Source organism: Lagenorhynchus albirostris, chromosome 7 (genome assembly GCF_949774975.1).
Source record: "Lagenorhynchus albirostris chromosome 7, mLagAlb1.1, whole genome shotgun sequence".
NCBI lineage: Eukaryota > Metazoa > Chordata > Mammalia > Artiodactyla > Delphinidae > Lagenorhynchus > Lagenorhynchus albirostris.
This window is the reverse complement of record NC_083101.1, coordinates 51101625-51113627: the sequence shown is the minus strand read 5'-3', so window position 1 is coordinate 51113627 and position 12003 is coordinate 51101625. Positions and strand designations below refer to the sequence as shown.

Here is a 12003-nt window from a genome sequence, read left to right as displayed (position 1 = left end):
TCAATATATATATTATTTTTATAATAAATATGTATAACAAACATTATTTCAGAGAAATTATTTCATCCCCTCGGCCAGTTCATCAGATAATTTGTTCCTCATTTCTGCAAAGCAATGTTAAATGAATTTTATTCAGATAAATATAATAGTTTTTCTTTACCTTTATTTCATCATTATCTACTCCATTTATTACAACCCATTCAAAAACAGATTATCACCAAAATCCTTTAACTTCTCAAATTTTCCCACTGAAACTGTGAAACAAGTATAAAATCCTTAAAAGTAGAATAATTGGTAGAATTTGAGATATAACATGTTTTATCATTTGGTTGTTTCAGTTTTCATTGTGGTAACACTGAATAAACATCCTAATTACATATATTAATTTTAGCATTAGAAATAGGGATTGTTTTTAAAAAAATGTGCAGAAGCCTTTTTTAAAAACTGGAGGATTTAGGAAACACTTTAATGCACAAATAACTGGAATTAAGTAATTTTAACAGCATCTCCTTTATGAGTTTGTATTTTAAAAAGAAATGGGAGTAATTAATCCATTAACATTGATGCTCGATTTCTGCTTTTAAATTCAAACTGTGGCTGATTGCTCATTCTCCTCTGAGCAGGGGCTGGTGTCGATCAAAGACAAACCACAACAAGTGATTGTCCAGGGCGTCCATGAGCTGTATGATCTGGAGGAGACACCAGTGAGCTGGGAACATGACAGTGAGAGAACAAATCGACTGGTCTTTATTGGTAAGTGACAAACAGTTAACTTTTTTTTAAATTGAAGTATAGTTGATTTACAATGTTGTGTTATTTTCAGATGTACAGCAAAGTGATTTAGTTATACATACATATATATCTATTTTTTTCAGATTCTTTTCCCTTATAAACAGTTAAATTTCTAAAGCAAAAGAGAGAGAGAGAGAGAAAGGGATATAATGTGCTATGTAAGCAGTACTAACCAATCTGAACCTCTTTTGTAAATCTGAATAAGCTTGTGGTTAATGTATTTGTCTTAATTATGAGATAACATCATAAGAACTTGTTAAGCCTTTTACTCTTCTTCAAATAATTTCAGAAAAGTGATTAATCCAAATGCCAACTTGGTTCTAAGGGACTTAATTAGAAAGTTAAGGAAGGAATCATTAATTACTGTTGTTTTTATACATTTCTGAAGATCATGAAGCCTTTAATGATCGGGACTTGATAGGTAAACTGTGTCATTTTAATAAGCATCATATACTCATACCATGTTTTGTTCTGTTTGCAGGCAGGAATTTAGATAAGGATATTCTTAAACAACTATTTATAGCTACTGTGACTGAAACAGAAAATCAATGAACAACACATTTCAAAGAAGATCAAGTTTGTCCATAACACTAGAAGCATCACCAAAAGGATTGGATGATAAAATTGGGAATAAGTTTCCTATTGGATGTATTTCAAGCATCTATTCTTTGCATTACTTCTCTTACGAATTCCAGTGTAAACTTTAAAATAGTATTTATTTTATAGAATACATACAACATAGTAAATCAGTATTATAAAACATTTGATATTCATACAATAAAATACACTGTCCTCTGACTTTTTTTTGTGGACAGATGATTCATAAACATATCTTGCAGAATTGGCTTTGGAGTTTACATATGCTGAATTTCTCACTCATGGAAGTTATAATAATAATAATGGGAAAACTTACTTCAACATTGTCATTTTCCCTTAGAACTTCAGCTGATTGCGTGGATGTAATTTTATTGTTAATAACAAAAATTTTTAAAAACAATGTCACCATTTTTATTAAAGGAAATAAAGGGTTTACAGTGGTAGAGACTTATAAGTGGAAGAAACCTAAATCAAAGAAATTAACTGAAACTTTCTCTTATTCTTAGTCAGATTCTAAGCCTTACTGGTAGTCAGTGTAATGGAACTTCAGCCATTCACTTTGTAATATATTTCAAAGATTTCAATTGTAGAGTTTTTAATTTTAGAGTAGATTTTAGTTTTAAAGTAGATTTTACTACTGGTATTAAATTCATCTTTTTTTTTTAAACTTCTTTATTTTTCAATATAAACTAAAAAGTGACAAGGTATAAAACTTCAGATGTAAGTGCATTTAACTTTTGATAATTTAACAATCTTTATATAAATGGTAGGCGTGTAAGTATACAATGGATTACTTTTCTCTTCTTCCTGCTAAAGGCCAGGTCAGCTTAACTATATTCAGATTGTAAGAGAAAGGCATTAAATGGAATTTAAAGAAGAGTTAATGGTTGTTAAATATCAGAAGGCTGTCAGAATGGCTTTTGGAATATTTTTTCAGAACTTTAAGTCAAAATTACATCTATGTATCTTGAATGGTTCCAGTAGTTGGAGGCAGGCTAATTGATTAGATTATCTATCTCCCGTCCCGTGTTCTGTACCTTTTTAATATAACTTCTTTATGTTCATCCATTTGCCTCCTGAATCTATTCTCTTAACTTGTGGTTAAGAGAATACGATTATTTTGTGGCAGCCAATTGCCTGATAGAAAGTCAGCTGATTTTTGAGTCAGATCTTTAATTCTAGGGCTTTAATTCCAGCTCTGCTGCTTCTTGGCTGTATAATCTTGGGCAAAGTATTTCTCTGAGATTAGTTTTCTTACTTTAAAGTGGACAGTGATAATATCAAACATTCAAGCTTGTTATGAGGGTTAAATAGGTTTGTAATACACCCAGCTCAGCTCTTGGCCCACAACAGAGCATAGATAAATGTTTTCTCCTTCCTAACAATTTCAATTTGTTTTATAATTAACGTAGTCATGATAATACTTCATAATGTTCATTGGCAAATAATAAGTATTTAGATTCATCTGTTCTAGGTCATGAGAAAGGGCTTATAATTAATGGTACTGTTGTGGGAGACATGTTTGAAGTAATATTAATCTAAACTCTTAAAAATCTGTTTTAAACTGATAAATATTTGGTTTTTTTCTTTATAATGTATTAATCTTTAAATATTTTTCTTTACAAAAGTATTGCATGACTACATTTGTGTTGTAAAACACAAGCATTACAGATGAAGTCAGTCTCTCCTGACCTTTCTCCTTCAGTCACTGTCACTTCTGGGTAAGCAGTGTTGTCAGTTTAATGTCTATCCTTTTAGATGTTTCTTTTCACTTATGCACACATTATGGTTTACATTGTTTCCCAAAGTGAATTATTTTCCAATAATAAAGCTATCATTTAAGGAATTTCTTCGGGAAACTTACAAACTTGCCATAAATATCCTCAAGGAAAGATTTTTATAATGTGTGTTTTAAATAAAAAATCATTCTTTACATATTATAATGCTGTTTGCTCTTTAAAAAAAACTATTAATCTTAGATCTTTCCATGACAATGCATATAAATATGTCTTTAACTGCTGGACAGAAATTCATAGTATAGCATAGAATACATTTCTTTAAAAAAACATTCATTGAGAGCTTCCAAGTTTGCCCAGTATTAGTGCTGGGGCTGAAACTGCACATGATGGTTAAAAGCCAGGTTTGTATTGCTTACATTCTAATGGAGGGATATAAATAAGTGAGAAAATACGAGGTGCCTGAAGAAGGCTGATAAAAATCAAAACTGAGTTTAGAATGAGTGGGCATGAAAAGCCTTTCTGAGGAGAAGTGGCTTTTTTGTTTTTGGTGGGTTGGGGCTATTTTAGAACTTTTTGCTAATCCCAATGTCACAAAGATCTTTCCTATGTTTTCTTTTAGGAACTTAATAATTTTAGCTCTTAACATTTAGCATCATGATCCATTTCAAGTTAATTGTTCCATCGTTATGTCTTGAAAACTCTTTTGCCCTTTGAATGAGCTTTTTGCACCTTTGCTGAAAATCACGTGGCGTGTGTGTGTGTGTGTGTGTGTGTGTGTGTGTGTTTTCATGGACATTATTTTCATTCGTCTGTCCTTATGGCACTACCACACTGTCCTGATAACTTTAGCCTTAGAGTAAGTTTTGAAATTAGGTAGTGTAAATATTCCAATCTTGTTTATCTTTTTCAGAGTTGTTACAGCTATTTTAGGTATTTTTGTTTTCAATATAAATTTTATCATTAACATGTCAGTTTCTTCAAAAAGGCTGCTAGGATTTTAACTGAATTGAATTCAATCTATAGTACAATTTGGTGAAAATTGTCATTTTTTAAAAAACTTTATTTCTTATTGAGGTGACGTTAGCTTTTAACATTGTATAAGTTTCATGTGTACAACATTATATTTTTACTTCTGTATACACTACAGTGTGCTCACCACCAAAAATTTAGTTTCCATCCTTCTCCATACAGTTTAGTTTCCTTCCCCTTCCCCTCTGGTAACCATTGCTCTGCTCTCTGTATCCATGTGTTTTGTTTTGTTTTGTTTTGCTCATTTATTTGTTTTGTTCGTTTGTTTTTTATATTCCACAGATGAGTGAAATCCTACAGTATTTGTCTTTCTCTAACTTATTTCACTTAGCATAATGAACCTCAAGGTTCATCCAGGTTGCCAGAGGTGGCTTTTAAGTTGAGAACAGAGTTAAAAGGAGTCATTGATGCAAAGTCAGGGAGAAGATTCTACACAGAGGGAGCAAGCAGTGGAGAGGGCCTTTAGGTGGGAACCCGTATAGTGTGCTGGAAGACCAGGAAGAAGGCAAGTGTGGTGGAAGGTTCGAAAGCCAGGGTAGGAGGTGGGATTGGAGTTGTGAGCCAGGGCCGGGCTTTTTGCTTACAGGACAGAGCAAAATATTTGGTTTATTCTGAAAGCCCTGGGAAGTGGCTGAAGGGCTTTGAGCTGGACAAGTGATGTGGTTGTGATCACCGTGGCAGATGAACTAGTTGTTTCCTGTTTTTGAAATTGCAGACAGTGCTGCAGTGAACATCATTATGTGCGCCTCTTTGTTTTTATATGAGAATGTTTCTCTGGAAGAGATATGTAAGGGTGGAATCACTGGCTTCCAGGATATGCACATTTAAAGTTCTTAACAGATACTGATAAATTGCCTTCCCAAATGGCTGTACCTTCTTGCTGTAAAACAGGAGTGTATGAAAGTACCCTTTTTTCCAAACCTAGCTAACACATTTTAACCTTTGCCATTCTGGATGGAATGGCATCTCACTGTTTTAATTTAGATTTTTTTTTACTGTATTTTTATGTTATTTATAAGTTCTTTTAAATATGCATTGCCCTGTTCTTCGTTCTTATTTTTCCCAAAATGAAGTATTTTTCAGTGATCAGAGACATTACCAGCTTAACCTGTACTTCAGAGGGGTTTGGAACCTCCAATAGATATCCTCAAGAGAAGATTTTATTTTTATAATGGAAATCACTAACAAATAAATAACATGGGCCATTATTCTACTAACCATAGAAAATTTTCAGGGTATTATGATTATGGTAATGATGATAATCAGGGTTTAGGCATAGTTCATCTGTAAGTTTATAGTTTACTGAGTAATATATAGGATAAATTACTAAGTCTCTCTAAACCTTTGCCTCCTTATTCATAAAGTTCAGGTGCAAATCTCTCAGGGATTAAATTTAAAGTAACCTGACTATAGAGTTTCAGTAAATGTAAATTCTCCTTTTCCAGCAAGACTTGATAATACATTCAAGCTTCTGCACAGCTTCTTACATGATTCTTTCCTAGGCTTTTCCAGCTTTTAGTGAAAGGGGCAAGAACATTAGTACTGAGTGTAAGATAGCTGTGGGAAGGGTCAGCCCAGGGGGTGAGGGAAGGCCAGGGATTGAAAGGGTCTCTAATTCCTAATAGATTATGAAGTTTGAAGGGAATTATCAACAAAATAAAGCTAAAAGGTTTTTAAACATTTGTGGGCTTGGTTGCTTGCTACAAATTGAATAAATGTCTCCTTTGGATTAGTAATGTAGGTGGAAAATTATATTTTAAGATTTCTTTGAAAGGACTTTCCCAGTTCTAGAAATGCCATACATTGTGGAGGTGATACTGAAAGAAGTGAATTCTGTCTTTGAATGTCTAGCAACTTGCCCTACTTTGATGAGAAAGAAGAACTAGACTTTTTCCTCAGAATTAGTCTTAATATTAGAATCAACTTATTTAAAGTTAGAATCAACTTGGTTGATAACTGAATTGCCTTTAACTTTCAGAGCGAAATGGAGAGAGATCAGACATCCTCTTTACTGTACAGTAGTTGAGAGAGGTTGGTTTTTCAAAGTGGGACGGATGGCATTTATGACCCCCTGATAGATTTGTTCAGGAAAAAAAAAACCTATTCAGTGTTAGGAAAGAAGTAATCTCCAAATATTATTGAGTGCCCACTATGCACCGGACCCCATGTTAAATGTTTTAGTGTTTCATGAGCAAAAAGTAACACAACATTAAAGAATTAATCAGGTGGGACAGAAAGAGTCCCCCCACCCTTTTTTTTCCTTAAGGAATTACTTGCCATAATGGAGTATCTCCAAAGAACTCAACTTAGTTTTCCTTGATACAGCTATTTATTTTTACATTGATATATTTTGTATATTAATATTAGATATAATTAGCAAAAAAATTTACCCTTTAAAGTATACAATTCATGGCTTTAGTATATCCACAGGTAGTGGCAACCAGTACCACTACCTATCAGTAATTCCAGAACATTTTCATAGCTCTCAAACTCTGTATCCATTAGCAGTTAATCCCCATTTCCCTCTGCCCCTGTTCCCCAGCAGATACTTGTCTACTTTCTGTCTCTAGATTTGCCTGTTTGGACTCGTTTGACCTACCATAATGTTTTCAAGGTTCATCCATGTTGTTGCATGTATCAGCATTTTGTTTCTTTTTATTGCTGGATAAAATTCTATTTATATACCACATTTTGTTCATCTGCTCATCAGTTGATAGACATTTGAGTTTCTACTTTTTGGCTACTAGGCCCTTTTTTTCCCATTTAATTTTTTGATAAAATAGAATTTTCAGAACAGTTTTACATTTACAGAAAAATGGAGCAGAGCAGATAGTAGAAGGGAATTCCCATATCCATCCACCCTCCTCCACCCCCCCACCATGACTACATGGGTAGTCATGTCTCCCATTTTTATCACCTCATATCAAGGGTACATACTATCAACCTGATTTATGACTGTTGATGTTGACATTGATTACCTGACACCTGGCTGAAACCTTTGTCAGGTTTCTCCACGGTAACTTATTCCCCCTCCCCCCACTTCATATGGTTCTCTTTGGAAGGAAGTCCTTGTGCATTGCCCACAGTAAGAGACTGGAGGGTTATGCTCTACCTCCTAGCGGGTGGAATATCTACATAATGTATTTGGAAGTTTTCTGCAAGGGAGATTTGCCTCTTTCCCCCATGTATGTATTTACTCAGTCATCTACTTTTTATCAGTATAGACACATGAATATTTTATGCTTTGGTTAATAATCTAATACTATATTTTGATGCTCTGATTGCCCCAGCTTTGGCCATTGGCAGCTCTTTCTTGTCTCCCAGTGCCCTCTTTGACATACTTCCATCATTGGGGGTGGTTTTGCCTTTTTTTTTTTTTTTTTTAGTGCCCTTACTTTTCTCCTTTCATTTTTAAATAACCCAAATCCCCATAGAAGTTGACTGTAGGAAAACTAACAATGCTCCCTTTCCCAGGTAATTGGATTCCTATGCTGATGGAAGAAATGTGCCTTACCTACAGGGGGTTGAGCGGGAGGCATCTGGGAATCTAAGGCTGAATAAGACACCTGTCCCAGCCCTCCTGAAGCTTAGTTTAATAGGTCACACAAGTAGTAATTGGTTAATTTGGGATTCAAACACAAATCTGTTAGGCTCGAAAACTTCTGTTATTTGTTCTACTTCAACAAACTACATACAACTGAGAAGCCTTAGAGGGTAAACACCTCAGAAATAGAGGATAAGACTTTAAAAAGACTTGTAAGAAAGCTGTTTTCAAAATTTTATCCTGAAGAAACTAACTCCTTTAAGCTATTTTTTGTTATATTAGCTGGCTTCTGATTTCTCACTGAAAATTTGTTGTCATTTTACAAACTCTAATAGAAGATTTACTATGTAACAATCAATGGCATAATACAATATTTTTATGCTGAATTTTTATTAGATGCCACCTCAAATTCTTTTCACAAGTAGGTATTAAATTATGAGTATGTACTGTTAGTATTTTACCATAGGATACCTAGTGATATAACACACATTAAATGATACTGCACTGCACTGCTACTTTATTCTCTGAACTAATTTAACTGAAGCCAATCTAAAAATCATGTTACTTCCAAGGATGTCAAGTGACTTAAACAGAGCGTCTCTGTCATCTTATTCTCTAGTGTGAGAAAGGAATGATGACCTGGTGAATTAGTTTAAGACACTGAAACTGCAGCCCTTTTTTGCCTCCTGTAAGTTTCAAGATTAGAATTTATTATTATAGTAAAAAGTGCTTAATGTTGGCTTTTTTTTTAAGAAGGAAGAAGGGAGAGAGAGAAAGAGACAGTGTCTCAGACTGGGTGTATACTTTGGAGTTGTTGGGCCATTTTTGTGAAAAGGATATTTCAAACTGGGTTTGTACTGGTTGGTATGCAGCAAAATCAGTTTAGTTGGTCGTGGCCATTAAAAAAGAAATGAAAGAATATCTGATCACTTGTTTTATGAAACTCATTTTAGTTATATAAGTCTATGCAAGATTGTGGTATAAAATTTACTTCATACTGAGGTTAAATGTTCAAAGAAGTTGAGAATCACTGCTGGAAGGGGACTTCTCTCTAGCCCTCCTGCTTTCTTTCCCTCCACCCTGAACTTCCACAACCTCATGACAGGACATTTCAGTCTTTTCTGAAAACTTGGGTCAGGGAAAGCATTTTGGGAAGCTGAGGTGTCCGGTAGGAGGGACGAGGCCACACCCTCTCACACTCCACTCTGAGCTCCGGAATGTAGTAAGAACATTAAAAATATTTCAGCTCCTCATTCTGAGTGGAGGACACAATCCGCCAGTGAAAGTGGGTAACTAACCAGCTATGAAACACAAAAACATATTTACTGTTACACATTCTTTTACAGCCAAACACCGTGTATATTTTAGTGCCCTCTCCCACCTCCTATTTTTATCCTTCAGGAGAGAGGCCTGAATATGGAGGTGGCCTTAGATTGTCGGGTACATATTTTCCTACCCCCTTTTTCATCTGCGCGGTTTTCAAAGTGCGTTAACAGAGCCTATGCAACTCCTGGCGCAATTGGCTGGCTGAGCCTGAGGAGTGAAGCACCTTCCTTGCTGGCTAAGGAGGGGGCCAGCTGAAGGCTCTTGCCGCGTCGGGTAATGCTCAAAGGACCCTCATCACTGGACGGCGTCGGGAGGAAGGAAGAGCGCTCTGAGGTAGGGCAAGCAAGGGTATAAAGGGGGACGGGGGAGTCCACACAAGGACTCAGAAGAAGCCTCAATAAAAGGCAAAGTGCATCTTTGCCGGATGGTGTAGGAAAGGAGAAATCGGCAGAAGAAAAAGAACACCACCTAAAAGGGTAACCTCAAGGGTCTCTGCTTCTTGGAACACTCAACACAGGCTTCCAGCCCAGCCCACCCAGAGCCAGGTGAGCGGCCGCCACCTCTCCGGCATCTGCAAGACCTGCTCCTTCATGAACTTGCCAAGAGCGGAGCGCCTTCGCTCCACACCTCCGCGCAGCCTCCGGGGCTCCGATAGGGAAGACGGTGCGATCGATATCCTGGGAGAGGAGGAAGATGAAGAAGAGGAGGAGGAAGAGGAAGACGAGGAACCCGAGGGAAGCCAGCGGCTCCTAGAGCCGCTGCACCAGCCGGAGCCGCAGAAGGCGCGGCGGGGCGCGGGCGCGGGTGCGCTTCCCGGAGAGCGCACCGAGAGCGGCGGCGGCGGCCCAAGCGACTCCTCCGAGTTTGGCCCCAAGTTCGGGGCACCGATGGGGTCTGCGGCGGCCTCTGCGGGCGCCCCGCAGCCGGCGAAGCCCCCCTACTCATACATCGCGCTCATCACCATGGCCATTCTGCAGAGCCCACACAAGCGCCTCACGCTCAGCGGCATCTGCGCCTTCATCAGTGGCCGCTTCCCTTACTACCGTCGCAAGTTCCCCGCCTGGCAAAACAGCATCCGCCACAACCTCTCGCTCAACGACTGCTTCGTCAAAATCCCCCGGGAGCCGGGACACCCTGGCAAGGGCAACTACTGGAGCCTGGACCCCGCCTCCCAGGACATGTTCGACAACGGCAGCTTCCTTCGGCGCAGGAAGCGCTTCAAGCGCCACCACCCGCCTCCGGGAGCCCACCTGCACCACCCCTTCCCCCTGCCCGCTGCGCCCGCCGCCCTGCATACCCCCTACCCGGGCATGCTGCTCGGGCCCCCGGCCCCGCCGCAGCCTGTCCCGGGGGCCTATCCCGCCTCCACTCCCGGGAGCCGCCCGTGCGCGCTGCTGCATCCTCATCCCCTCCGCTACCTGCTGCTCTCTGCCCCGGCCTACGCTGAGGCGCCCAGGACAGCGCAAGGCGCGGATTTGGTGACCCCCAGCGCCCTTCCGGCGCTGCAGCCCACGCTAGGCTCCCAGCCTTGGGAGGAGGGCAAGGGGCCGGCGTCGCGGCCGGCAGGCGGATGCACCTCCTTCAGCATCGAGAGTATCCTGCAAGGGGTCCGGGGAGCTGGTACAGGAGCCGCTCAGAGTCTGCCCCCGAACCCGTGGGGTTACCGCCACCTGCTGCAGCGCCCGTCGTGCCTGTTGCATCCTCAGGCCGCTGCCCCCTTGCTCCACGTCTCCGCCGCCGCCGCCGCATCCGCTGCCCGGACGATTTTGCAGCAGCAGCAGCAGCAGCAGCAGCAGCAGCAGCAGGAGGAGGACTCTGCCAGCGGCTGCGCTCCCAGCAAGGGCGCTCTGCTGGGCCGGCACCTGTCCGCCACAGCGGCGCTCCTGGGGTGTCAGCCTGGAGTAGAGGGCTCTAGGCTGACGTCGCTGGTCGCCCTTTCGGGCGGAGAGGGGACCTCACCGGCCTTTTGAATAGCACCCACACCTGCCCTGGACCCGACTCCTTGGGGCGGACAGGGAGCCAACCTGGAGGGCGGAGCCACCCGGGGTCACGATCTCCTCGCCGCCTGCCCTGACGCACTCCACCTTCCACAGCCGGGACCAAGAGTGTGTACCTGCATCCTACAGCGGAGCAACCACCAATTTCGGTTCGCAGCGAAATACTTACAAAGGAAAAGTGGTTATTGTTCCCTTAAGACAACCTGAACGTAAATGTTCGATGGCGTCAGCGTCGAACATTTCTTTTCCAGCCTCCAGTCGTGACTTCCAAGGCTTTTCCGATTTGCACATTTCCAGAGGAACTATGAACGTGAGTGGGGCATTTTGTTCTGTTATTAAAAGAAAAACAAAGAAAATAAATCGTCCAATGCACAACGTTTCCCCCATCTTCATTCCCTAGGAACTGCAAGTATTATTCCCAAATCCAGCGCAGAATCCTTGTGCCCTTTTTGTCTTCCTGAAATCAATGTGTAATATGAGTAGAATTTTAATTTCAGAGGATTTATTTCTGATCTGTATGTCTGATGTGCCATCTTGCGTGGAGAGGTGTTAAAATTAAAGCTAACTATATGGACTAAATAAAGGGCTAAATCATTACACAACATTGTTTATTTTATATTACTTTGCCTTCTAAATGGAACTTATTTTAAAACTTAGTTTTTTCCTCCCAGTTAAACAATTGTTTTACAATTCGTATTCATTATAGACGTCAGAAACAATCCATTTTCAAAATGTTTTTTAAAACTTCCGAATATTTGAAGTTGAAAAAATTCTGGCTTTTAAAATATGGGATTTTAGTATGTATGAAATCTATAAGTGAAAAATAATTAGAGGTCATCTAAATATATTCTCCATTTACTTTCCATCTTTCTAAAGCGTTGATTTTTCTCCTGAATAAGCTGAAGGGCGATTTGACATGAATCTTAGATGTGGTGACCAAAGTTTATTCGGGAAAAATAAAAGGCAATTTAAAAAATTA

The 12003-nt window shown here is 39.7% G+C and overlaps 2 protein-coding genes across 2 annotated transcripts in view; both read left to right on the top strand.

Annotated features, from left to right (window-relative positions):
* LOC132523610 (zinc-regulated GTPase metalloprotein activator 1A) overlaps positions 1 to 6846 on the top strand; it is a 48648-nt gene extending 41802 nt beyond the window's left edge. Inside the window, exons 14-15 of the mRNA XM_060155012.1 lie at positions 624 to 753; positions 1274 to 6846. Of these exons, the coding sequence (XP_060010995.1) occupies positions 624 to 753; positions 1274 to 1344 (201 nt within the window). The 3' untranslated portion in view covers positions 1345 to 6846. The remainder of the gene's footprint in view (positions 1 to 623; positions 754 to 1273) is intronic.
* A 2308-nt stretch (positions 6847 to 9154) lies between these two features.
* LOC132522880 (forkhead box protein D4-like 1) lies at positions 9155 to 11536 on the top strand. The gene has a single exon (XM_060153453.1). The coding sequence runs from the start codon at positions 9618 to 9620 to the stop codon at positions 10995 to 10997; it is 1380 nt and encodes a 459-aa protein (XP_060009436.1). The 5' UTR covers positions 9155 to 9617; the 3' UTR covers positions 10998 to 11536.
* Positions 11537 to 12003: the final 467 nt, after the last annotated feature.

Bases quoted from the DNA above. Each gene is read 5' to 3' on its own strand.
- LOC132522880 (XM_060153453.1), top strand. From the start codon at position 9,618: ATGAACTTGCCAAGAGCGGAGCGCCTTCGCTCCACACCTCCGCGCAGC.